General features: G+C 32.4%; 1 protein-coding gene and 1 long non-coding RNA gene across 12 annotated transcripts in view; one reads left to right on the top strand and one right to left on the bottom strand.

Annotated features, from left to right (window-relative positions):
- Window positions 1-25,456, top strand: part of LOC126749487 (RIMS-binding protein 2) — a 159,680-nt gene that overhangs the window by 44,968 nt on the left and 89,256 nt on the right. For 7 of the 11 annotated variants that reach the window (XM_050459198.1, XM_050459226.1, XM_050459250.1 and 4 more), the window contains exons 4-10: window positions 777-923; window positions 1,026-1,220; window positions 8,369-8,542; window positions 8,593-8,811; window positions 8,950-9,208; window positions 15,478-15,644; window positions 15,697-15,855. In XM_050459198.1, coding sequence (XP_050315155.1) covers window positions 777-923; window positions 1,026-1,220; window positions 8,369-8,542; window positions 8,593-8,811; window positions 8,950-9,208; window positions 15,478-15,644; window positions 15,697-15,855 — 1,320 coding nt within the window. The remainder of the gene's footprint in view (window positions 1-776; window positions 924-1,025; window positions 1,221-8,368; window positions 8,543-8,592; window positions 8,812-8,949; window positions 9,209-15,477; window positions 15,645-15,696; window positions 15,856-25,456) is intronic. The other 4 variants (XM_050459234.1, XM_050459211.1, XM_050459206.1 and 1 more) reach the window with 2 other exon arrangements.
- The window catches only part of LOC126749541 (uncharacterized), a 44,354-nt gene continuing 27,541 nt past the window's right edge, over window positions 8,644-25,456 (bottom strand). Inside the window, exons 3-4 of the long non-coding RNA XR_007665123.1 lie at window positions 8,846-9,174; window positions 8,644-8,783 (exon numbers count right to left, since the gene is read on the bottom strand). This is a non-coding gene — a long non-coding RNA (uncharacterized LOC126749541). The remainder of the gene's footprint in view (window positions 8,784-8,845; window positions 9,175-25,456) is intronic.

Here is a 25,456-nt window from a genome sequence, read left to right as displayed (position 1 = left end):
AGCCCATAAGTGATTTTTATGGAAATTTCGTATGCAATGTCTTCCAAAAGTAGCTTCGTCAGTAAACAAAATACCATTTAAAAAATTAGGAATTTGAGCGATTTGATGAAGAATCCAATGGCAAAGAAATAGACGCGGAAAAAAGTCTCTAGGTAGTAAGTAGATAGTAAGTACCATTTTCACGCAAACGTTGGTGAAGACAAGCAAATATTGTGTGATGGGGTACTCTATGTCCTAGATATAACTTAGCATGCAATTCTTAATTGCATGTCAAAAAATGCGTAATAACTACCTCTTAAAACCGTCCAAATTTCATTTGCATATTTCGACCGGTTTCAGAGCAATAAATAAATCGTCAATTTTTAAGAAAAACTTTGACATCCTGTATCTCGGAAAACGAAGCATTTGCGGACATACGTTTACACAGCAAACTGTTATTATTTTTCCACTCTGTGAAGTTTGCGGCACTTATTTACTAACACCCTATATATTCTCTGAAGACCGAACTTATTGAAACTATTGAACCTCTTATACTAAAAACCAATTTCAACCCAAATCAATCATTCCTAAAACTTTCTGTGCAAACAGCATATTCCCAAAACGTTCTGTGCTATTAGGGTTAGCGCTAGTCAGCTTCTTATATTTATTAGTCTTAAAAAACTTGTGCGTAGCCCCTAATCATTTAGATATTTGGTGTCAAAACAAACAAACAAACAAAAAAAGAGCGAAAAGCCCCGACTTAGAATTAAACAACCGAATTAAAATTGTCCAAATAGGTCAGGGGCTAGCGACAAGCGTGAGCTCTCATGCTTTAGGGGAGTGTAGCCCGCCGATTTCGCCGATTACCATGTCCCATACGACACCCAGTATTTATCCAAACACATCGCTAGGAAGTCAGCATCATGGCTACAATCCAGCAGCAGGTACTCTTTTAGGTTAGCTAACAACGTAGCTTAGCTATAGATTTATAGACCGTAGTACGCTCCGGACTGATTGCGAGCTGAATTCGGTTTATTTATTTCCAGGTACCCTTGGTAATAGTGGGCCTTCTTACGTGTCAAACCCAGCCAGCGTCGGAGGGTATAATTCGACAGCTTACAATAGTTTGGGACAGCATTATGGTACTAATAAAGCTTTGATGGGTACCACGGGGTTGAATAGTCTTGGACATCATCAAATTGGAATGGGTACTGCTGGGATGGGCCAACAGTCGGTGCTAGGTAAGACGCATAACTGATTAGACTATTTAATTGAACGATAAGATAATTTTTTTCATAATGTAGTATTAATCGAAGCGTTGGTAATGTTATGGTCTGAAATGGTGTTTTTTATATATATTATTATTGTTTTTTCTTCCTTTATCAAATGGTATTTGATACTCTTTCTGAGATAATGGGTATACTAAGTCATCTCAGAGTCTATTGCTCGAATCGAGGAATGATCGTCCTTTATTGTCTGTTTTAAGGATAACAGACTTTGTACGTTTGTATGGATGTTATGATTGTGACAAAGTTGTTTCGTTCACTGAACTATTCGAAATTAGTATGTCAGTATTGAGATATAAAATATATTGATGGCTTTAAAATGGTTACAGGAATAATGAAGGCTTTTTAGAATGACCCGTAATCTGTATTTGCATTGTTCCCTTTAATCGTGTCTTTATTTCTTGGCGGTTTATCTTGCAATCCAAGACATTTGTAAGTTTCGTTTTCTGTCATATTGTCTAATATTACATTGTTTATGGCTTCTCTGTTCTTCCTTTCCTTCCAATTGCTCATTTCAATATCTAATGTTTTACATTTACTTATACCCCTTTTGTATGTCTGTTGTCAAGTCAGCAACCCTTGTTGCCTTAAGTTGCCTTGTTGTTGGCGAGGAGAGTTTTATATCGGTCATATAACTCATGGGGAGTTTTCCTCCAAATAGTTGAGACTTCTAGGTATCTTAACTCAATCCAACCCAACTGCTCGGAAGAGATTTTTAAATTTTAGAAATGAGATCTAAAGAACTTTATATTACGCCAGTTCAATTGCCTGGAATTCATGGAAACCAATTGAATTTATTTGTGGGGATAATGGAAATATTGTCTTACTTCCAGGGAGTTGAAGATTCTTTAATACCTCCAATTGTATCACCTAACTGCCTGGAAGAACAATATCAATTCTTAAGAAAGACCTTAAGGGCAGTTAAGACTCCATTGAAATCGTATAAGACTTATCGGAAGTTTTCTTCTAGGCAGTTAAATCTTCTGAATGTCTCAACCTAATCCAATCAAACTATCTGGAAATTCAATTTTTATTTCTCTAATTTGTGTAATAAGTATAACATAAATATAGTGCACGTACGTGATTATTACAGTGTTTACATTAATGGGTTTTCTATTGTTAACAGTATTTGTCTGAACTAACTTATATTTATTTCATATACGGGGTGATTTTGAAATTGTGATTAACTAATGTAATGCTGGCTGGAGGAAGTACTACGGATGACGGTGATCCAGGAAGTAATTGTGCTAAATGTAATTTAGTATTTGATGACATTAAGTCGATAATACAATGTACCAGGTGTTCTAAGTATAATAATGGAAAGTGTGTTAATGTTAATATGCGCGGTTTTTATTTGAGAAAATCGACATGCAATCACGACATGAATCACGACACAGTGAATCGTGTGATCCCTCTGAATCTAGTGATGGTGCATACAAAACAGAGCGCGCTAGGAAAAGAAGTCGAACAGATGATATTGTTATTGATTTAGATGATGTAGGAGATATTATGGCCACCTTGCAGCTCTTAGTCAGTAAAACTAACGAGTTAAATCAAAAAGTCGATCTCCTCTTAAACGGAAACCAGAACTTGAAACATGAAATTGCCAGCTTGAAGGAATGTAAGCCATCAACAGCCCTATCAAGTGTGAACTCCAAGTTGTCATGTGCTGCAGCAATAGGCATCAAAAATGACAGCAAAGTTTTGGTTGTAAAGCAAAAGTGTCCGGAGAAAGACGTAAAGCAAGTGAAGGAGGATTTGATAAAGAAAGTCAATCCTACTGTTATTAGAGCTGGTTTATCGCTAAGTAAAGCAACTAAAAGTGGCGGCGTTATCATTAAGTGTGGCAATGAGCAGGAGCTAACTTCGATTCAGTCGCAGATCCAGAACAACATGGGTGACAGCTACCGTGTTGAGGTACCAAAACTTTTAGAGCACAGGATTAAGGTAGTAGGCATTAATGAGTCCGAGTACAACCTATCAGATAATGAAATTTTGGCCAAAATAAAGAGTCAAAATAATGTTCCAGAATCTCCAAACCGAAAAATTCAAATTGTGAGAAAAACAAAAATCGTAAGCAAAAAGTTCATTATGATTTTGAAAGTTGATGCTACCACGTATGCAGTGTTTATTGAAAAAGAGAAGATGAACATTGGTTGGAACCGCTGTCCCGTCTTCAACGAATATGGTATTCGAAGGTGTTTTAAGTGCTGTCGGTATGGTCATTTACTGAAAGAGTGTAAAGAAAATAAAGCGTGTGTAAAGTGTAGTGGACCCATGATGTTAAAGAATGTAATGTAAGTAGCGTTAAGTGTATTAATTGTGTAGTATCTAATGAAAAGTATGGTCTTAGGCTAAACGTCAATCACGTTTCTTGGGATGTAACTAGTTGTGATTCCTATAAGGAAATTGAAGAGTTACAAAGGAATAATTATATTAAGTAGCAATTAGACCTAAATATTACATTTAACACCAACATTGTTTATTTTAATTGCCAAGGTTATCTAAACAACAAAGATAACATTATTTTACTAGTAAATGACTGGAGGCCTAAGATCTTGCTTTTGAGTGAGACTCACGTAACGCCGGTTATTGAACCATGTGAGTTGATTATTGATGGGTACAATTTGGAGCAATGCACTAGTAACAACAGTAGAACAGGTGGAGTCTTGGCCCTTATTAGAAACGATATATTAGATATAAGGTGGGGTCTATATTGTCTATTGATGATTATGTCTGGTTGTTGTCTTTTGAGCTATCTATGGGTGGAGGTAAATATTTGTGCTCTGTTTTGTACCATTCGCCTCAAAAACAAGATGCCAAATTTATAGAGTTTTTTGGGGAATATTTAGAGCAAGTTAGTGGATTTAATGGCACCAACATTATTCTTGGGGATTTTAATTTTGATTTATTAAAAAACCGTTTTTATAATAACAAATTATTAAGTATCATTTATACCAATGGGTTTAGTCAAATAATTAAGACTCCAACTAGAATAGTCCAAAGAAGTCAGACCCTGATTGATTATTTAATTTCAAATGACAAATTTCTTTCGCATAAAGTCTATCAAACTCCTAAAATTAGTGACCATTCTATTATATCAATTTCTATAGATCAATCGAAGAAACAGCCAATGGATATAGTCAGTTATACTAGGTCTTTTAAAGTCTATAAATGCAATAAACTTCAGGAAGAACTGCTTACATGCAATTGGAATAGAAATAGTTCAGATGTTGAATTATTAGCTGATTCTTTTGTAACAGATATTAGAACAATTCTTGACAGTATGTGCCCAAGGATTAAAATTATACAAAAACAGAAATATGCCGATAAAAAATGGATAACTCAAGATATAAGGGAGCAAATGCAGGAAAGGGATCGATTATATAAAAGGTCTACCATAGAAAATAACGACAACATTTAGAATGAATATAAGGCTTTAAGAAATAACATAGTAAACAAGATAAGAGTAGAAAAGGACAGATTTTTTGCAAATACCATAGATCTAAATAAAAATAATCAAAAAGAACTCTGGAAAAATCTAAAGACGCTATTGCCAGGAAAAAATCAAAACATGCCTAATGAAATAAAGTTTGAAAATGAAATCATTACACAGGAGAATGATATTGCACATAGATTTAATAATTATTTCGTGAATAGTATTGATCTTATTCTTGCAGATATTCCACCCGCAGCAAATGGTCAAATATATTTCATTGAACCACCTACAGTCCAGAATACCTTGACACAATTTAATAAAGTTTCGATGACTAAAATGAAGGAAATACTTAAAAATCTAAAAAACGTTGGTGGTGGGGAGAGTGGCATCTCTAAGCAGGTTCTTTGCGATAGTGCTTATATTGTGGGTGATCGTCTTTTGGATATTATCAATACATCCTTAAGTACTGTGGTTTTTTCGCAAGCCTGGAAACTTTCTACTGTTGTTCCTGTTTCAAAAGTACAAAACACTAAATTGTGTAATGAATTTAATTAACACGGCCAATTAACACCGTACCTATTTATGAAAAGCTCCTTGAAGTATGTGTTACGGAACAGCTACTCGAACATTGTAATATAAATAAAATAGTTGTACCTAACCAATCGGGGTTCCGTGAAAATCATTCATGTGAGTCTGTCATTATTAATATAATTGATAATTTTCTCAAGGCCCTTGACTCTAATAATCTAGTACTTGCTGTGTTTTTGGATTTTAAGAGAGCGTTTGAAACCGTGAGTAGAGAAATGTTAATTAGGAAATTAGAACGGTTAGGCCTTGAACATAATGTATTGAAGTGGTTTCAATCTTATCTAAGTGGTAGAGTTCAGCGAGTCATGTACAAAAATAGTTCATCTGAAAGTGTTAATGAAAAGCATGGTGTGCCGCAGCGAACGGTCTTGGGCCCCTTGCTATTTTTATTGTATGTCAACGATATGGTGGAGGTAGTGCGGGGGTGTAATGTGGTGTTGTTTGCGGACGATACAATGTTATATGTGGTGGGTAAAGACATTCATCAACTGCAACAGGTCATGGGGAAAGTATTTTGTATGCCAAAGAAATGAAATTTTTGGGAACAATTTTCGATGCCAATCTGAATTTCCATGCTCATGCAAATTCTGTAATGAGAAAATGTTCAAAAAAAGTTGGATTTATCATAAGAATTGGAAAAAAATTGCCAATGTACATCAAATTAAAACTTTACAACGCTATTGCTCTTCCTCATTTACAGTTTTGTTCAACATTATTGTTTAACTTGCACAGTATAGAATTGTTATGAATTTATTATGAATAAGTAAAATTGTGTTTGTTATTTTATTATGTTATTTTAATTATGTAGTTTATTAAGTTTTACTGTAGTATGCATTGTTTCCTTCATCTTTCGTCATCTTGATTCTGGGTTTATCTGTTGACTGGGTATTTTTGGGCCAACCGGGATACTGGTTACAGCTTCTTGGAACTACCGAAGCATTTCTAAGTGTTACACAGGGGGACCAATGTGTCTGGTCAGCAAGGTCAACCAAGTTCCAAATGTGTGTCATCGGCTGCTTGCAACCGAACCTACTCGATCAACCTAAGTCGACATCATTTTTATTATTATACGGCAAACAACAATAAACTGTGCTTTTAATAAGTTGGGCAAGGAAATAATGTTTAGGTTAAGTCTAGTTTTAATTTATGGTCTACCTCTGACAGCATATTTCTGGAACCGGGATGCTGTTTCTGGGTTACCGAGACCATCCATGGACAAACCGGAGTGTCCTGATACAGTTATGGCCAACCTATACTTTTAGTTTATTTTTCATTTATGTTTTTATTGAATGTAGCTTTTTGCTAAATAAAGATATTATTTATTTATTTAATTTCTGAAATAATGACTTTCCAGTTTTGTATTAATACCTAAGTGTTTTTTTTTATTTTGTTGTTATTTTTTATTTTAATTTTTGGTTTTCCTTTCGAAGTTAATTTCATAAGCTGTGAATAAATTTATTTTTTTTTATTTGAAATTAAAAACATTTTGGGAGAGAAAATACATTTATAATTTTTTTATTTATTTAATTCAAATTTAAATTGTCAATTTTAATTAGTAATAAAACTAATATTTAACTGCATCTAGAATGTTGTTTTTTTATTATTTTATTTTTTCTATTTTTACTTTACTCTTAAAGTTACTCCTGCTGACGAAAGTGGGTTATAATGTACTGGCTTCATAAAAGTATTATAATTTTATGGAAATTTTTGTAAAATGTATTGTATTTTATATGTAGCTTTTTTATGCTAAATAAAGATTATTATTAATATTATATTCATAATTGGTAATTATTAAACTTTTGCCAACGGAAATTTATAACTTTTCCAAATTTTAACTGAAATTTCTCAGCCATCAAATGTAAAATAATTATAATTTTAAATTTGCAGTATTTTTTTTTAAATAAACTTTTATTTTATTAAATTTTTAGTTGTGTTAAAAAAAATTTTTTTAGTAAAATAATTGTTTTTTGGGGAAACTTTAAAATTTTTTGTTGTTTTTCATTTGGATGGTCCCACTAAAAGATTAAATTTTCAAACTTTCGTTTTTCTTTTCAAAAAATTTTAAAAAAATTATTAATTTTTTAACAGTCACTGATTTTGTGAAAATTAAGCGCATTTTCCAAATGTCAATTCTCTTAGAAATTTCGTGAAAATTTATTATTTCTTTTAATGACTGACTGAACCACTGATTTTCTGAAATTAATTTCCTAAAAAAAATAGAAAATTGATTTTTATTACATTTTTAAAACACTTTTAAATCTAAGTTTTTGTTTTCATTACATATTTATCATTTAGAGGATTTTTTTTTAAATTTTTAACATTTTGATATTTTCATTGAAAGTGATTAATTTTTATTAAATTTAAAACTCACAAGATTTTTGAAATTAATTTTAAAATTTTAATTTTGCAAGTATTTATTATTATTTATTAAAATTGAAATTGATTTTAAAATGTGTATTTGCCAGGTTTAAATATAAGTTAAGCAAGTTATAATTAAAATCTAAATTTTCATATAAAAATGGTTCAACCGCAAAAAAATTAATAAAACGGCAAGCCTAAAAGGAGAAATGAAAACGGAACATCGAAATAAATAGTCCGAAATTAAACATTTTATTTCAAAATTAAAGAAAAAATACAATAAAAGCTTAAAAAATCTTAATAATAATTTGGATTTTCCATTTTCGTTATTTTTATTTATTTTCTTAAAATTTTATGATTTTATTTTGATTCTCTAATTTGAATTTTTACTTTGGTCTTTTCATTTAATTTTTTAGTCAGAATACATTTTATTTATTATTTCCTAAAATTCACAAAAAAAAACATAAATGAAAAAAATTTAAATTGTAATCAATTTCCATTTTTGAATTTAAATTTTAAGGCTTAAATTTGGGCTTAAGTAAATTACATTAAAAACCTAAATTTTAACCTAAAAATTTAAGAAAGAAATTAAACATCTGATTCAAATATTCAAATTAAAAATCGACTTTAAAAACACATAATTTAAGCCTAACATTAAACAAAATTTTAACCTTTAACAATTATAACCTCAAACATTTATAATCTTTATTTTTTTTAGGAACTTTATCGATGCAACCAATGTCAAACCTAGGAACAAACGTGATAGGAACCTCCCTCCCTTCCACCGGACTAGGAACTTCCATAGTACCACAGAGCAATTATGCGACCAGCTCCATGGCAAACGCCACATTCTCCAACGCTCTCGTCTCCACAAACTCCAACAGAATTTTAGGTAAAATCAACCCAACATCACCAACTAATAAACTAACCAAAATATTTCAGGACAAGTATCCTCCTACAATAACCCGAGCTATAACAATCCAATAACTAGCACATTGAACCAGTACTCGGCCCTTAACCAGTTCTCCAATCCGTTACCGATAGTCACCACCAGTTACACCAACGCAGTAACCTTCTCCAACCCGCTCAGTTCACACTTTAACAGTTTGGGGGCGACACCGATGAGCATTAAACTGAAAGCGATGGACGAAGTTGATCTGGGTTAGTAACAAAAAAAAAATACAACAAATCTTACACCATCACGACACATTTTCTTCTTCACCGTTCCTTCCTTCATAATCATCTTAAAAGAAAACTATCATCCTATCGTTGATCCCTGGATCCTGTTTCCTTCCTCAGGACAACGCAGGGTTGCCACCCCGGTTACCCCACACCCCCCTCCCTGGACTGGCACCACTGGCATTACTGACCTGCGTGCTCGCATGCTTCTTACAGATGGCCTGGATTCGGACTGGAGCGGTGGTGGTGGTGGTGTTGGTGGTGGATTGCAAACTGGCGATCGGACGTCGTTTCTTAATGGTCAACAGATGCAGGGTGATGGACAGGTGGATATGCTGGATATACCTGGAAAAGGACGGTGTTCTGTTTATATTGCTAGGTGAGAGTGTTTTTCTATTTTGTTTTGTTAGAAAGAGTGAACGAATCAAGATTAAAATTAAAGGTTTTTGGACAGTCACTATGTTAAACAAAGATGAACCGACGGAATTATTAAATTGGGTTTAATTGAAATGCAAAAAAACATAATATAATTTGATATCTAAAAAACTTAATTTAACATTTTGAAAATTATAAAAGATTTATCGAAAAAAAGTTCAAATAAAAACTCCCGTAAAAAATACAAGAAAGTAAAAAATCCAATCTAAGAATTGCAATAAATCGAAATTTAAATTAAGGTTAAATCAACAGTCAAACCTAAAAGAAACAAAAGTTATTTCTCAAAATCAAATTTAAAAAATAACATAAAATTTGGAAACATGGAAGAAAAATAAAATAAATAAAAATAATACTCATACAATATAAAAATACCTTAAGATATTAAAAGTACATAATACTAAAATAGTAGATTCTTGAATTTTCTACAAAATGTAATTTTAGACATGAAAAATTTTAAATGTAATAGAAATCAAACTAATATAATCTGATATCAGAAATTTCAATTTAAAAATTTAGATACTTACAAGGCTGTTTAACTGTAATTAAAATCTTAATTATTTTTTTATTCATTATGTAAACTGTTAGAAAATATTTACTAAATATCTAAAAATATCTTAAATATCTACTAACACATTTATATGACAAATGATTAGGTTAATAACAGAAATTATAAAAATTAAATGAAATACAAAAAATCTAGATCTATAAATGAAATAAAGGCAAGTTCAAATTTAAAATTCAATATTGCCAATTTCACAAATTAAAAAAAAAACTTTTTAGCAAACCTATTTAAAAAAAATAAAATTAAACCGTAAAACTTTAACTAGACAAAGGACGAAATAAGAAGGACAAACTCAATAGTTTCTATCTTAAAATTGATCTTAAAATCTCCCTATAAAAATGTATGCGAAAAATTCAAGGCTTCGAATTTGAAATTTTCAAAAAAAAGTAAAATTTTATAATCAAAATTGGAACTTAAAAATTACAAATTACAAATATTATATATAAAATAATTTATTAAATTTATTTCAAAAATTGAGCCCAAAAAAATGTAAAAATTAAGCCAAGCATTCGAAATACAATAAAGTGTTAAATTGCATTTAAAATATTTTTTAATTAAAAATCAATTGGCACAAATGTAAATAAAATTTTAAAATTTATATTAAAGATTATAAAAATATAAATTTTAATTTGGCATTGAAAAATCAAGGTTTTTGATTTGCTCGACTACATATTACCAAATTTCCATTTCCGATGTTAATATTTAAATGACAAGAAATTAGACCCAGAAAATCAAATATAAAGATGTTAAAATTGATATAAAGACAGTAAAAATTATATATTTTATTATTAAAAATTGATTTTTTAATGATTCTAAAAATATTCAATATATAATATACAGTGTGGTGACTTTAACTGGAATAAATTCAGTTAAACTAATAAAATTTTATCTCGCAAAATTCCTGAGACCCGTTGACTTTTGTTTATTTTTTTTCACATTTCAAGATAGTTTTTGTATTTTTTCACCTACAGGGGGGGTTTAAATTAACCCAAACTTTTTTTTTTCAAATGAAAAGCCCTTTTTTAAACTCTCATTGAAAAGAGCCCTTTTTCCTGATTAAATTGCCCTATTTACTTTTGTGATTATCTAAAGGAGAAATACGAAACAAAATAAAAACCATTAAATTATTAAAAGTCTCGAAATATTTTGTGTTGGTAAATTTATGGCGTGTTTGTTTATTTTATTGGTATCGAGACATTTCCTGACATTGTTGTAGTGTCACTGTTAAAGTGAATTTCAACCAGTTGTTAAATAAGTTAACTTATATTGAAAAAATGCCTTATTTATTCGAATCCCACAAGATTGAAATCTTAATGATGATTGGTTATGGGGCCAGAAGTCGTACTCAGCTAGAGGTTGTCCGCTTATTTAGGCAGAAATATCCAGATTTGCCACCTATTAACCAAGGTACGGTTAGTAAAATCGAAAGCAGATTTCGAGAAGTGAGAGATGTTCAAGACAAAGGTCTTCTAAAATCGATGAAAACACCCAAATAAATGTATTGTTAGCGATGGAAGAAAATCCGGTAACTGCAGACAGAAGAGTAGCTCGCGAAAACTCTATTCATCATAAATCTGTGCTAAAAATTTTAAAAAGTGCAAACAAACGACCTTATAAAATGCAACCCGTTCAAGAGTTATTGGAAGACGATCCAGATCGCAGAGTTCAGTTCTGTGAATTAATGTAGAACGCCATTGCGAAAATCGCATATCTTCGGAGTGGATCCTTTTTTCTGATGAGGCTACATTCACTCTAAATGGCCATGTTAATAAGCAAAACTGTCGCTACTGGTCTGACGAGAACCCACACTGGGTAAGGGAAACTAATACACAATATCTGCAGAAAACTAATGTTTGGGCTGGCATAATTGGCAGGCAAGTTATAGGGCCCATATTCTTCAATGATACTTTAATTGGGGAAAGATATCTAGAATTTCTTGAACAGTAACTAGTAAGACTGGAACGTAAGACAAGAATCTAGATGCAACAAGATGGTGCTCCCCCACATTATGCCCGTAATGTACGCCAGTATTTAGATGACAATTTTCCAAACAGATGGATTGGTAGAAGGGGTGCAATCGACCGTTCGGCGGTCCGACCGGCCGGCACGTTCTCCCGATCTCACCCCACTTGATTTTTTTTTGTGGGGACATTTGAAAAGTCAAATTTATATGAGCAAACCAGGAAACCTATACGAACTCAAAGAACGTATTAGGCAAGAAATCCGACAAATATCTCCAGAAGTGTTAGAAAATGTCAGAAACGAATTTTATTATCGTCTTGGGCTTTGCCAACAAGTAAATGGTGCTTATTTTGAGCATCTTATACATTAAACGCAACTTTTAATAATTTAATGGTTTTTATTTTTTTTTCGTATTTCTCCTTTAGATAATCACAAAAGTAAATAGGGCAATTTAATCAAGAAAAAGGGCTCTTTTCAATAAGAGTTTAAAAAAAGTGGCTTTCCATTTGAAAAAAAAAGTTGTGGTTAATTTGGACCCCCCCTGTAGGTGAAAAAATACAAAAACTATGTTGAACTGTGAAAAAAAATAAACAAAAATCGACGGATCTCAGGTATTTTGCGAGATAAATTTTCATTAGTTTTAACTGAATTTATTCCAGTTAAAGTCACCACACTGTATATGTATGTATCCACATGGCTGGTTTTTCCAAAATTTAGATTCATTTTTTAAATAAATATATACACATTTTTATAAATATATAAAAAAATATAATATAATAAAACATTTATATAATTATATAAAAACAATTAAGATATTCAAATAAAAGAAATGGAATGTTCAAAAGTGAAAGTTCAAATTTTTAGTTCAATATTTCCAACTCTAAATTTAGTAATAAAAAATTGAACTTTATAAAAAATTTCTACTTTTATTTGAAAAAATATAAATTTGCAAGTTAAAATTAAAATTATAATAATAATAATCTTTATTTAGCATAAAAAAAGCTACATATAAAATACAATACATTTTTACAAAGTTCAATGAAATTATAATATTTTTGTAAACCCTATTATAACCTACTTTCGTAAGCAGGAATAACAAATATCGAATTAATTAACAAATATCGAATTAATACTTCTTGAAGAATTCTTTTTTGAGAATTCTTGTTGAAAATCCGAAAATCTCAATATAAAAATGCATAAAATTGAAATTCGGAACTTGAAAATGTTTAAATTATTTCGAAAATTGAACCTAAGAAAACGTAAAAATTGAAACTGGAAAATAAAAATAAAACTGAAATTTAAATTTAACTATTCAAAATGCAATAAAGTGTAAAATTCGACATTAGATTTATTTAATTTTTTAAATTTATAATCAAAACAGAAAAAAATTAAATAAAATTTTAAAATGTTTACTGAAGGTTAAAAAAAAACAAAATTAAGAAAATTAGAAATAAATCTTATCTGAGAAATAAAATTTATAAGATCAAAAATTTAAACTCATCATAAAGACGTAAAAATTCAAAAAAAAAATTAATTTGAACTTTGAGATTCAAATAAGAAATGTAATAAGAAATGTAAAAAAGTATAATTAGGAAAATTAAATTTTAAAAATCTAATCTTAAACGATGTAAGATATAGAAATTTTTATGTAATGACTAAAATCTCAATGTCAAAAATCACTCACTAATAGATTAACAATAACTAATAGATTAATTAATAAACAAATAATTTAAATTTATAGTAAAAAATATATTTTGAAAAAAATCAAGGTTTTGAATTTGAAATTAAAGCTGCAAAAACAAAAAAAGTAAAATTTTAAGTACATTTCAAAAATTGAACATAAACAAGCTGAAAATATCAAATTGAAATTGCAAATAAAAAATGAATCCAAAATTCAAAAATTAATAGCCAAGTGTGCAAAAAATTTTAAAATTTTTTTTTATTGAAAATCAAAACGAAAAAAAGATAAAAGTAGAAAATTTAAAAAAGTCTTATCAGTAAAATAAAATTTACAAAATCAAAAACTTTATCCATGAATATGTTGAAAAGAAAATCAAATCAAAAGTCAAAAATTAAAAGGAAAATTAAGTTTGAACTTTATAATTTAAATAGAAATTTCCAAAAAATATAAAAAAGTTCAAAAATCTGAAAATTTAAATTTTGAAATAAATAAATATATAAATTTAAATATTAAAAAAAATTATTTTAGTTTAATCAAACAAGAGCTTAAAAATTTAAAAGAAAAACAAAATGGTAAAATTAAAATAAAAATACTTCGAAGAATTAAAAAATAAACCATAACTCGAAAACGACTCAAATTAGACTTTTGAAAATTCCTGTGCGTATTCTTTAATTAAATCGGTTGGATACGTATTTCAGCACTATCAAAAAAATGTGAAGAATTTTGAAAAAAAAACAGTTTTTTTTTGAGAATTAATTGAAAAAATATTTTTCCCAAAAATTCAAAATAAAGCCTATAATTCAGAAACCGCTTAAAAGAGACTTTTTAAAATTTTGGTGCAAATTCTCTTGTTAAATCGAATAAATGCGTATTTCATCGTTTTTTAAAAAAATAAGTTTTAAATAAAAAGAGTTTTGAAAAAATTAAAATTTTTGTGCATATTTCCTATTTAAATGAATTAACTACAAATACTTAAGCGTTTGTCAAAAATAGATTTTGAGAAAAAAAAAATGGATTATTTCTTTCTAAAAATGCAAAATAAAGCAACTCATATGAAAACTTTTGTGCATATTTTCTAGTTAAGTCAATTAGATCAGGATTTTTTAAAAAACGTAAAGAATTTTGGAAAAAAACATTTTTGACGACTTTTTTTTAAACATGCGTATAACTCAAAAATCACTCGAATGAGACTTTTCAACATTTCTGTGTATATTCTTCTATCATATCGATTAAAAGCATATTTTAGCGTTTTTCAAATAACAAGAATTTTGAAAAACACATTTTATTGAAGAGTTTTTTTTCCTATTAAAAATTGCATAATAAGAATATATATAAAAATGAAGAATAAAAAAAAATATTTTTGAGAACTTATTTTTTCCTAAAAAATCCAAAAAATGTCCAACTGGAAATCAACCCAGCCCAGACACTTGAAAATCTGTATACAATTTTTTTAATTAATTTAACTGAACGTATGATTCAGCATTTGTCAATTTAAATGAAACAATTTAAATCCTACCCTTGGCTTAACCTTAACCGTAAAATTTACATAAATTGCAAAACATAGGCGTCCACCATAATTTATTGCATGTACATCATTAAGAAAAAAAAGTTAATTACCGCAACAATTAATTAACTAATTAAATAATTAATTAAAAAAAAACAACATACGTCATGAATATAACATGGAAAAACGTTACCATATAATTTTTAAAAGAAAATATAAAATTTAATTTTCAATGAAAAATTGAAGAAGAAATTTTTGGTTTTTTTTGGCAGAGTTTTTTGTTTCCATTAACTCCAAATTGTATAATTTGTATTTTTGATTTTGACATTAAAATTGATTCCATTCAATTAAACCTAGAGATTTAAGATTGATTTTTTAATATTAAAAAAATATCCAGTTTTGCAGTAAAAAAACTTCAAAACAGCAAAATAAACCATATTCAAAACTCTTTCTAAATTTCTACAATTAATATAATTAAATTATATATACAAATTACTTTAAAAGGTTTTCATACGAACCCGAACCGGAATCCGAAGAAGAACTGAGCATAGTAGCAGGAGACTATCTCCTTGTATGGGGCGAACCCATGGGACCAGGTGGATACCTGGATGCCGAACTCCTGGACGGCAGAAGGGGATTAGTTCCAGCCCATTTCGTACAACGTCTAATAGGTCAGCACTTTCAATTTGTCAGAAACATCCCGAATAACCATTATATCTTTAGGGGATGATCTCTTAGAATTCCACCAGGCGGTGTTGTCAACTTTGCGCGAAGAAGAGATAAACCAGGAAAATTTCGCGGCCGACGTTGCCAGACTTAACGAGCTAGCGGAAATCTCCGAACAGCAAGAGGACGACACGACAGGACCCGAAGGTGAGACAGGTAGGACCATTATTATTGCATGTGAATTTTAGATTTATCCTTTTTTTTAATAATAGATGCATAATTTAATTTTATATCAGACACATTTTTATATTTTAAGAAGTTTTTGCTGGTAAGGTTGCTTAAAGAGTGGTCATGTGTATGGAAGTTTGGGTAATGTTCCAATTATTGCTTCCTAAAAAAATATTTAAGGCATCTTACTAGCACATCGTTAATTTTATGTTTAACACATTAGTTTATTCTTTTCACATTAAATTATTATTAAAGAACAAAATAATAACATTGACATTTAACACCCGGTTGCAAACACACAGTCCAGTTACACCAGAGTGAGTACCCCCGTTGACCTGTCGAGGTTATGTTAGCCTTTAGATTTTATACAAATTATGTACATAAATAAGCCCTTTATAAGCTTATATATGGACATTTTTGTTGGATTTATTATATAAGGGAAAATTATTGCTTGCATTGCATTTTTTTTGTAGGACATTTTATTAATTAAAAAAATTAATTAGTTAGTTTTAAGCCCGATATCTAGCCTTTTAAGCGTTAAATAGTTTTAAAATTAGCCTTAGGAGCTTTAGATTTAGTAACTTAATCACATTTTCCACACCACTTTAAATTGACAAATTGCTTCGCTTCAGCTTACATTAGGTGATTTAGCTCCTCCTTTCTTATTAACCATTTAGCACATAGTTAGCACATAATTAATTAGTTAAAATTAGTGCAAAGAGTTAAGGTTTCATGCCCGAATTAGAGTTTTTAAATTTGTAGTGGTCACTATATTTAATTAAAAAAGTCGAAAATCAAAGTATAAATGTCAATAAATTATATACTTTTTTTTAATCGCTAATTAAAAGTAAATAAAGGATTTTATTTAGTTTAAAAATAACATGAGAAAAAAAATTATGTTTAAATTTTAACTTCAAAAAAGCTTGAAAATTCAAGTGAGAATTGGATGAAATTGAAAAATCTAAACCTAAAATTTAAAACTAAAATTAAGAAATTGAAATTGCAATTACAAAAATGAAAATAAAACTATTTTTCTTCTACAGGTAAAAAGCATACAAAAAAATCATACTAAAAAACAAACGAAAAACATTAAACAATATTATAAAAAAGAAACAAAAATTAAAATCGAGAAATCAAAAACGTTACCGTTGGCGTTTTTAATTAAGAATGCAAAAAGAACTTTAAAATTTAAATCAGAACATTTGAAATTTACAATCAACCTAGTTCAACAACGTAGTTGTCTTATTAGATCTAAATTAATGATTATAACTTTAATAAATTTTTTCTTTAACTCTTATGATTTTTCTCGCATTTTGAGTCATTAATAAAATTTATAAAGAATTTTATTGTAAACAATTTAAAATTTATATATTATTATCTGGGATAAGTAGTTTTCGAGATATTTAATTTTTTTATCCAGGCATCTCGTCCTGAGGCTCAGAGCCATTACTTGGCAAATTATTTTATTCCTAGCTCATTAAATGTTGACTTACGCGTTCTGAGTCGAAGACAAAGTTCATAAAGGACTAGATTTTGAACATTTTGATGTTTATTTTCTAGATCTGGAATGAGTAGATTCTTAGATTTTTAAAATGTTATAAAGGCAAGTCTTTTAAAGATAAATACCTATTACTTGACAAACCTCAATTATTTTATTTCTAACTCATAAATTCCCAATTTTAGCCTTCTGAGTAATTACATTTATTTGTTTATAACCAAATTAGTTATAAACATTTTGAAATCTTTATATTAGAGATTCAATCATAAATATCAGACGGATAAGATGATGTACGAGGCTGAATGTTAAACAGACCCGAAAATTACCATGAACACCAAAGTGTCATGTACACAAACCATAAGCATAGAAGGACCAATTAAAACTCTAGATGGCGTGACAGATTTCCATGATTTCATGAGCACACAAAACGCCAATTGGGAAAGTCACGTATACATAAATACAGACCTGAAAGAAGGAAATCCACTAGACACAAAATCTGACACGTTGAAGGTGGTCGTGGTCGGACCCCAGGACTAAGAAATGCAGCACGGCATCCAGCGACTATACGAATAAAATATCCTGCTATCTTGGAAACCCAAGAAAATCTTGAAGTATTAGAACTACGCACCTTAATTAAATCAAAGAACACATATACGGGACAAAAAGTAATAAAGGCAATGCAGCGTTCTACAGAGCGAGAGATGTGGAATACTTTAAAGAAAATAAGGGAAGAAACTCAAACAGATGACCGGGTGGCCTTCCATGAGATAGAGGGGACAGATACCGAAACCTTCAGGAAGATGCTGGAAATTATATTTCACAAAGCCACGACAAAAGTAACAATATACACACTGACTATGGAGCATTAAAACACAAAACGTGGGCAAATGTGACGGAACAGACTAAAACTAGGGAGAGGAACTCATACGCAGTCGTTATCGAACATAAAAATCAAAATTTCAACGAAGCATTAAAAGATGTCAAAAGGGTACTTAAAAACAATAACATAACTGAAGGAATCACAAATATACAAAGTACTAGAGACGGAAAACCATTGATAGCTACAGAAAAAAAAACAAGAAGTTCTGAATAAAATATGCAACGCACTGGAACAATTAAACGATTAAGGAAACGCAAACATACAGAAAATCGACGCACTGGCTAGAGCAGAAGTGCTACACATAAGAAACATCGATGCCCTAACCAAGAAAGAAGAGGTGATAGCTGCCCTGGAAGAACATGTGGAAGACTTCAGCACAAAACCACATAGGCTGTCTGAACTAAGACCTTCTCTCAATAACACACAAACCATAACCCTAACTATCAGGAAAGAAGATGCGCAATCACTGCTACTAAAGAAGAGAATTAAAATTGGAGTAGTAATATGCTACGTGGATCGAAGGATTAACGTCACTAAATGTAGAAAATGCTGGGGCTATGACCATCAAGAGAGAGATTGTCAAGGAATAGATAGAAAAGGCTGCTGCTTTAACTGCTTCTGCTGCGCTGAAGAGGGCCATGTAGCCAAAGATTGCCCAAATGAACCGAAGTGCTCTATGTGTAACAAAGAGGGGCACAAAACTGGCAGTGGAAGATGTAGCTTCTTTAGAAGAGCTCTGTCTACAACGAGGAAGAGGATAGAAGCAACAGAGGCAGCTACTTCTCAAAATTGCGTCTAAGCCTACAACCAAGACAAAGACTTTAAGATTCATACAGCTAAATTTAAACAGACGCAAAGCAGCACACGACTTGCTGTTTAAGCACTGCGAGGAAGAAAATATTGATATAGTAATCGGACAAGAGCCAAACAGAAAGATGAACCTGGAATACTGTGACCAAATGTATGATTGCTTTGTGGCTGTAAATCGCGATCTCCCGGTACTCGGGTGTCATAGAGGGCAGGGCTACGTGATCGCCGAGATGGAGGATTTCGTAGTGATGTCATGCTATTTTCCTCCAAATCGAGATTTCGAATGTTTGGCTTACTTAATCTATATATCAGAGAGAATTTTGATTCCTTGGCAAATATGAATAATCCTATTCATAGCTAATAAAATCTTGAGTTTCAAATTCTGAGTCAAGAATTTAATTATGAATATTTTAAAGTTTACTGCGTAGATCTGAGATGAATAGATTTTGAGATAACTAACATTTTATAGAGGTAAGTCCTTTAAGAGTTAAGAGCCATTACTTGACAAACCTCAATTATTTTATTCCTAACTCATAAATTCTTAAGTTTACCTTCTGAATTACTGATGTTTATAAAATAAATACTTTAAGAACTTTAAAAATTATTTTGTTGATTTGGAATAAATAGTTTTTGAAATATTTTACTATTTATCCAGGAATGATGTCCCGACGCTCAGAGCCATTACTTGATAAGTCTGACTTATTTTATTCCTAACTCATAAAATCTTGGATTTAATGTTCTGAGTCAAGAATTAAGTTTGTAAATGACTGAATTATGAACATTTTAAAGTTTATTTTATGGATCTGGCATCAATAGATGCTGAAATATTTAACATTTTAGACAGACAACTCGTTTTAAGGCAAAGAGCCATTACTTGGCAAACCTCAGTTATTTCATTCGTCTTATTAAGATGCCGACTCGAACAATGGCTTTTTGTTGCAAGTATAGCTTTAATATTATATCTGTGTCTCTATCGTCGATTCCTGAGTCGACGTAGGCTTGAGATAGGTTTACCATGTTGGACTTTATCAAAGGCTTTTTCAAAATCTATGTTTGTAGGTTTGTAAAGACGTTTTGATGAGACGACATTCATGTCCTATGCTTATTGAATCAGAACCTGTATGAAGAACAAGGCCTCTTGAGTGCCAAGTCCCTTCCAGAAACTAAACTGTATGTGGCGTATTCTCTCATTGAGTTTGATATATATGTTGGCGAATAGAAGACTACACATAGGCATTATAAATGGCAACACCGCTTCTTACTTACTTTTTGGTTGATTAGCGGTACGGCGAATCCGATCGTCTGATTTGATATTTTTGGAACGGCACAATTAGCAGACCACATTTTGCTGCTTTTTGATTGCATACTGCACTATTGAGTCTTAAAGCGCTATTTAATTTTTTTTAAATATTTATCATTATGGTTGCTTATACCCCTTCCGAACAAGTTTAATTGATTAAATGGTTTTATGGAGGCAATTCGGCAGCACAATGGGATTTATTCTCAGTAAATTTTGAAAATAGAGCGATTCCTTGCGCTGAAACTATTTTAAGTGTCGTGTCTATGTTTGACATATCTTTTTGCCTCCAAGAGTGTAGAAATTGTCACATCAAAGCTTTTCAAGCGAACCACGTTTTAAAATGGTCCAGAAGATAGAACGGCGGGAAAAAAATGGTTTGTAGTTTTTTTTTAATGGTAAACACAAGCACAAGAGGAAAGTCCTATGTCAATCTTGGAGTGGTGCTTGCGCGAAGATATTTGTGGGCATTTATCTTGAATCGCTGTAGGTTGTATGCGTCGGGAAATATGTGAGGTAGAAGCCCGTTCCACAAAGAAGATGTTCTCTAGATGAATGAGTCCCGATACAGCGACGTCCTTGGGGTAGGCAGGTGGACTCGATGTTGATGAGCCGCAACTGCTAGACGCGTCCTTCTTGCCGGAACAGCCCTGGGTGGAATCAGGCCTGCCAGCTCAGAGGAGCACTTACCGTGATAATAACGGTAGAATAAACAGAGATCAGCCACTTTTCTCCTGTGCTCCAGATTATCCAGACTCTTTGTCAGTTCTGGTTTGTCGATAAGACGAATAGTCCTCTTCTGTATAGAATCCAGCAGCTTTAAACTATGCTTGGATGCAGAGCTCCAGACATGCGAGCAATACTCGAGGGAAGGGCGTATTTGAGCCTTATAAAGAGTCAGCAGCTGTTCTGGTGTATACAGTTTTTTCATTTTGAAAAGCACTCCGAGTTTTTTGGAAGCCGCCCTGGCGACCTCGGCAACGTGGTCATGCCAAGACACACTGTTGGTGACCTCGATTCCTAGAAGATGTAAAGATGATTTCATTGGCCATGTTTTCCCTGCCATAACCAGCTCCGGGCCACCAAGGTTAGTCTTCATCGTAAATACTGCAGCCTGCGTTTTTTTAGCGTTAACATTGACCAAATTGTTATCGCCCCACTCCAAGATTGCTCTAATATCGTTGTTTGTTGAAGCTACTTGTTGCTCCCTAAGATTCTGAGAACTTGCGGTTGTCGTTGGTTTGGCAGACTTAAAGGTGGAAATAAGTGTGCTATCGTCCGCAAGGCTGTAGATTGGATTGACAGTGGTTCCTAGCAAATCGCTGATGTATACCAAGAAAAGGGTGGGGGATAGAATGCATCCTTGAGGGACTCCAGCGTTAATGTTAAATTTGTCGGAGAGGTATCCATCGACGGCTACTTGGATTGTTCGTTGTTCAAGAAAACTTTTGATCCAATTCAATAATGAGTTTTGTATGCCGATTGAGGAGAGCTTGGTTAGTAGTCCGTCATGCCACACTCTGTCAAATGCCTTGGAAATGTCAAAAGCGACTGAGCGGGACTCGCTGTGCTTCTCCATGGCCTCCGTCCACAAGTGTGTGATGTAGGCCAGAAGATCGCCGGTGGATCTAAGCTTTCGGAAGCCGTATTGATGATCGCTGATTTGTCCAGATGATTCCAGATATCTTAACAGTTGTTGGTTGACTGCTTTCTCCATAATCTTCGATATTACTGGAACTAGTGCAATCGGGCGGTAATTGGAGGGCATCGTCTTCTTACCCTTTTTGGGTACAGCTTGCACTCGAGCAGTTTTCCAGCTTGTTGGAAATTGGCCCTGTTTATATGATGCCGTAAACAGTCTGCATAAGGGAGGAGTCAATTCGTCTGCACAACGTTTTAGTATTAGGGCTGGAATTCCATCGGGTCCAGTAGCTTTGTTGGTGTCTACGCTTTTAAGAATTTTATTTATAATTCGTTGGGGAAACGAAATTTCTCCCATCGATGAATTCACCTGCGTTTTGCCTTGCGAGTGCAGAGTAGAATTGGACGCGAAGAGTTTACCCAGTAAGTTGGCTTTTTCCCTTGCTGTTACCGCGATAAAATCATTATCTGCTATTAGGGGTGATAAGGCCGACTTAGCAAATCCTTGACTAACGCCTTTCGATACCGACCAGAAAGATCCTGTTCCATTTGGGCAGTTTAGCAGTTTGTTTTTGATCCTGTGACTCTCTTGGCATTCATCAATAATTCGCTTGCAGCTAATTCTGGAGGCTAAAAAGTTCCTCCGATTTTCGATGGAAGGATGTTGACGCCATTTGCGATATGTTGCGTTTTTAGTGTTTACTTCCTTTTTGCAATTCAGGTTGAACCATTGCTTATTGTTTGATCTGCATTTAGTAGAAAAAGGGATATAAGCTTCCATGCCTGCCAAGATCGTCTCTGTAATTTGGTTTGCTTATTCTGAGATGTTATTGTTTCTAAAGCAGACTTCTTTCCAAGGGAATGAGCGATAAAATTCCCGAACATGGTTCCACTCTGCTGATTTATAGTGCCATACCTTCCGCGGCATCGGAGGATCCTGCGTTTTAACCTCCAACTGGCAAGAGACTGTTATCAATTTATGGTCCGATGTTCCTAAGGAGGCATGTACTAATACTGTGTACGAGTCAGGATCTGAAGCCAAGACCAGATCTAGGAGACTCGCGAACTCGCCGTCTCGATCGGGGATTCTGGTAGGTTCCTCCACAAGCTGCGTAAGCCCGCATATGGTGGCAAATAGCTCAGCTTCTTGTCTTTCATCGTCGTTCTTGTTGCAGAAGCGCAGCCAGTTGATATTGTGAACGTTAAAATCACCCATGACGATGATTTCTGCGCTTGGGTAGGCAATTTGCAGATGCTTAATTCAATCAACCAGGTTCAAAAAGAGCCGTCTATATTGGGTGTCGCTTGGTGGTCTGTAGATACAGCAGATAAATTTCGTGGCACCACTGGCTATTATTTTGAACCACACGACGTCGTTGTCCGCAGGTTCAAGCGTTTCCTCCCGCTGGCAACTCAAATCGTTCTTGACAAATACTGTGTTCAAGTGTTTTACTTTTGGATTCAACATGATCGATCAGAAGTGTTGGAGAGGAACTAGCTGTGCACCATAAAACTGTGACCAGCATTTGGAAAAAAATCATGGATACAAATGTTTTAAATATTGCAAAGCTCAAGAGGTGTTTTCTGAAGGCCAGTGGCGAAGAATGGCATTTTTGAAACTATGATGGAAAAGGCAAATAAAAATGAATATAAAAAATGAAATAATATTTGGTTTTTAGATGAGTATTTTTTCCATTGCATGGTAAACATAATCCTTTTATTGTTCGTTACTAATCTCAGAAAACGAGCACAGAAGTTTTCAGTTCCATATTTAGTACCCCCAAAAGTTTAATGTTTGGGCTGGTATTTTGGGCGACCATATTATTGGACCATTTTTTATTGATGGTACTTTGAACGCCGAAGAATATCTTGAGTTGCTACAAAACCAAATTCTTCCTTATCTATACCTGGGATCAACCTATTTTCAACAAGATGGCTGTCCTGCTCATATTGCGATTAGAGTAAAAGAATTTTTAACAAATGCTTTTCCTAACCGCTTTATTAGTGGGACTGGCAATATTAAATGGCCTCCAAGATCTCCCGATTTTTCACCAAATGACTTTTATTTGTAGGGTTATCTTAACGAGACTATTTTATAAACATCGTAGTAGTAGGCCAACAAATTTAGAGGAGTTGAAAAACAAAATCAATCACTTCCATTTTATCTTAAACTTTTTTGGGAGTAAGAAACAGCTTTTACGATAGGCTACCCTTTTGTTTAACTAAAGAGGTCTTTTTGGTTTATTATTTAGAATTTTTTTATAATGTTTACATTCTATTTTTATTGGAGTTTATATTTTATTTTAATAAGAACAACGCTTTAATCTTCAATATGCAATGCATAGCATAAAAAAATGTAATTACGAATCTATGCGGGTTTTACACATGTAATTCCTGCATTCGACAAATATTATACCAATGCCGCGTAATATTTTTTTGAAGATCCAGCCCTCACCGACGTTAGACGATTACTAAAATAAAATTTCAAATAATCGAGCGTACTATCTAGTAACACCAGCGTACTATCGCGGCGACGGCATTTCAACATCGCGCCTGTTAGGAACTTTAATGTGTAGTGATCTATTCACCAATCTGTATATGCGTGCTTGACCTATTAAAGAAAGCTTTTATTGAAGAGGTTAATCAACAATTTTATCTATTCCGGATCAAGTAGTTTGAGGACTATTCTGTGTGTTGACTTTGTTGTTTTTATTCGTTTGATAGCGAAATCAACTTTCTCCTGTCTGATGATAGGCCCTCCCTCGCCTCTCACTGAGGGCACATTTCCGATGTTGTCTCCGAAAAGATCCTCCATGTACTGCTTCCATCTCATGAGTTTTTTATCAGTCTCGGTAATGATGTTATCATTCGAGTCTAGGAGTTGAACCACGTTTTTTGATATCTTCCTGTTGCTACCCTTATTTTCTTATGAAGGTTAAAGCTGTCTTGCAAGATCTCGATTTCGACACTTTTTTCCAGTAGCCAGCGTTCGTTAGCCTCTTTAGTTGCTCTTCGGACTCTTCCAAGTAGACCCTTGTATTATGTATTATCCCGGTTTCTGTATTATATTCTTTCCATGTTCCAAGATAGAGTTGTTGTGTTTTTACTATCCTATCCGGTCTTAGTTCTTCTTCTGTCACAGAGGTTATAGATATTTTTATTATATTCCACGGGTTTTTCGGTTTCGTGGTTGCTGTTTTCGGATATGGTTTTGAGTTCATTGTTTAGCCTCTCTTTTTTTGTTACGTTGTCCTGCTTAAGTTTCCGAATGTCAGCAATTTTCGAGGGAAATATTTTCTTTAGTCGAAGTTTAGTACGAGCTAGTAGCAGGCTGTGATCGGATGTTCGCTGACTTCTTACAAGGGACAACCGCCTTGAGGTATCTTCTATTTATCATCACAAAGTCCATTTGATTCCTCACGATTCTATTGTTGTAATCAGCTAGGGACGTCCAAGCGTGCAA

The sequence above is a fragment of the Anthonomus grandis genome, chromosome 2, assembly GCF_022605725.1.
Source record: "Anthonomus grandis grandis chromosome 2, icAntGran1.3, whole genome shotgun sequence".
NCBI classification, from domain to species: Eukaryota; Metazoa; Arthropoda; class Insecta; order Coleoptera; family Curculionidae; genus Anthonomus; species Anthonomus grandis.
Note: the sequence above shows the minus strand (reverse complement) of the source record. Positions and strands in the feature narration are given on the sequence as shown.